This window comes from Emiliania huxleyi (assembly GCF_000372725.1).
Source record: "Emiliania huxleyi CCMP1516 unplaced genomic scaffold EMIHUscaffold_3, whole genome shotgun sequence".
NCBI lineage: Eukaryota > Haptophyta > Isochrysidales > Noelaerhabdaceae > Emiliania > Emiliania huxleyi.
Window position 1 is genome coordinate 1,580,572 of NW_005199770.1, and position 2,349 is coordinate 1,582,920.

The 2,349-nt window shown below is 71.9% G+C and overlaps 1 protein-coding gene across 1 annotated transcript in view; it reads right to left on the reverse strand.

Annotated features, from left to right (window-relative positions):
- EMIHUDRAFT_95614 (hypothetical protein) overlaps positions 1-1,739 on the reverse strand; it is a gene marked incomplete at both ends in the record, with an annotated part of 7,021 nt that extends 5,282 nt beyond the window's left edge. Inside the window, 4 exons of the mRNA XM_005775387.1 lie at positions 50-234; positions 306-413; positions 509-724; positions 906-1,739. Of these exons, the coding sequence (XP_005775444.1) occupies positions 50-234; positions 306-413; positions 509-724; positions 906-1,739 (1,343 nt within the window). The remainder of the gene's footprint in view (positions 1-49; positions 235-305; positions 414-508; positions 725-905) is intronic.
- Between the last annotated feature and the right edge of the window lie 610 nt (positions 1,740-2,349).

A 2,349-nucleotide genomic window follows, 5' to 3' on the forward strand; every position in this document is an offset into this window, starting at 1 on the left:
GCCTCGGCAGCGGCGACCGACTCGCGCGACGCCGCCGACGCCGCGAAACTGGCGACCGGCGTCCGCCTCGAGGCTGTCGGCGCGCGAACGCTCGTCGGCCAACTTGCGCTCGCTGGCGGCCAGCTGCTCGCGCGCCGCCGTGACGTCCGCTCTCGCCGCGTCGAGCTCACCGCGCAACGCGCCAGCCCGCTCGGCCGCGGCCGCGGCCTCGCTCTTGGCGGCGGGCAGCTGCACCTAGAAGATTCCTAGAAGGTTCCTAGAAGGTTCCTAGAAGGTTCCTCGCTCTTGGCGGCGGGCAGCTGCACCGCAACCTCCGACGCCGCGTCCAGCGCCGCCTGCAGCCTCGCCCGTGTCGCCTCCGCCTCTGCCAACGCGGCAGCGTGCGCCTCGCCCTCGGCGCTGCTCCCCGACGCCTAGAAGGTTCCTAGAAGCTTCCTAGAAAGTTCCTGGAAGGTTCCTCGGCGCTGCTGCCAGACGCCGCGTCGGCCGCCGCCCGCTGCGCGCGCACGAGGGCCTGCTGCGCCGCGTCCCGCTCCGCGCGCGCCTTGGCCGCCTCCTCTCCGTGCGCGGCCGCCGCGCGCTCCGCCGCCTCCGCCCGCGCCCGCGCCTCGCCAACCGCACTCGCGCTGTCCGCCTCTGCGCGCGCCGCCCGCTCGCCGAGCGCAGCCTTGGCCTCCTCGGCCGTGGAGGCGGCGGCGGCGGCCTGGTCCCGCTGCGCCCTCGCCTAGAAGGTTCCTAGAAGGTTCCTAGAAGGTTCCTAGAAGGTTCGCCTGGTGCCGCTGCGCCCTCGCCTCCTCCGCCGCCTTCTGCTCCGACGCGGCGGCGCGCCGCGCCTCCTCCGCCCCACGAGCCGCCTTGCCAGCCCCCTCCTCCGCCTCTGCCGCCCTGCCCTTGGCCGCCTCGACCTCGCGCCGAAGCGCTGCGGCCGCCTCGCCCGCCGCCGCCGCCTCGCGCCGCGCCGCCTCGCCGGCCGCGGAGAGCTGCCCCTTGAGCCGCCCGACCTCCGCCTCCAGCGCCGCCTGCGCCTCCTTCCCAACCCCCGCCCTCTCCTCGAGCGCCGCTCTGAGCGAGCCAGCCTCCGCCTCTGCCGCCTCTGCTCTCGCGGTCGCCGCAGCCGCAGCGGCAGACGCTTCGGCGGCGGAGGATTCGGCGGCGGAGGCGGCGGCCTTGGCGGCCTGCACCTCCGCCGCCGCCGCCGCCGCCGCCTTCGACCCCTCCGCTGCCGCCTCCTCCCTCGCCTGCGCCACCGCCTGCGCCACCGCAGCCGCCTGCGCCGCCGCGGCGTCTTCCCCGCCGCCGGCCTGCGCCGCCGGCTCGAGGTCCGCGAGTGCGGTGGCGAGGGCCTCGCCCCACAGCGGCCGCAGCCGCGCCTGCTCCGACGCTGGCGCGAGCGCGATCGCTGCGCCCTTGACGGCCGCCGCTGCGGAGACGGCGTCCTTTGCCGCTGCGGCGCTCTTTTCAGCCGCGGCCTTGTGCTTTTTGCCCGACTCCATCTCGCGCTGGATGAGCAGGAGGAGCTCCTCCTTGCCGAGCGATTCGAGCGTCCGCTTGCCGACCTTGCCGGCGGCCGGCGCAGGCGATCCGGCGACTCCAGCAGCGCTCGCGTACGCAGCCGCGCTGGCCGACTCGACCTTCTTGGACGCCTCGGAGGCAGCCTTCTCGGCCTGCTTTGCGAGCTCCTTGGCCCGCTCCTGCGCAGCCTTTGCTCCCTCCGAGAAGGAGTTGAGGAGGGAGCTCATGCCTGCCCAAGGCAGGCGTGCGGCACAACTTTGGCTCTCGGAAAAGAATTCAAAACTGTTCGGATACGCGTGCCGTCCTCCCCGCCTTTGCTATTTTCTTTCTTTCTTTCGATCATCCGGCCGCTGGGGGCGCGTCTTAGCTCCCCGGCCCTGGCCAAGCTGCAGAAACGAGCTTTTAGTGGCTATAAGCATAGGCACTGAGATGCGCGCGGAGCGCGCTGGTGCTACCTGGACATACGCGCGGAGCGCGCTAGCTGACACCCGCGCGGAGCGCGCCGGCTAGATACCGCGGAGCAAGAGCAAATCAACACAACCGTTCGAATGCTGACGCCGCAAGTCGTTGCCGCCGGTTGCCAAAGTGCGCCTGGATTGCTCAGCAGCACAAGCATCCACGGAGCCAGCGAGCCCCGAGCGACATTGCCTTGACTGAGCCGGACCGCCGACATGTCGGCGGTCAAACTTGTAAAATGGTGCCCATAGCCGAGGTAGCTCCGGCGGACGTGAGAGCACGGCCTGACGATCAAGCACGAGCGAGCGACGAACGGAGGCGCAGATAACTGGCGGTGAACTCACTCTCTCACCCCCTAAACAAGACAAGGTACCGCTCGCC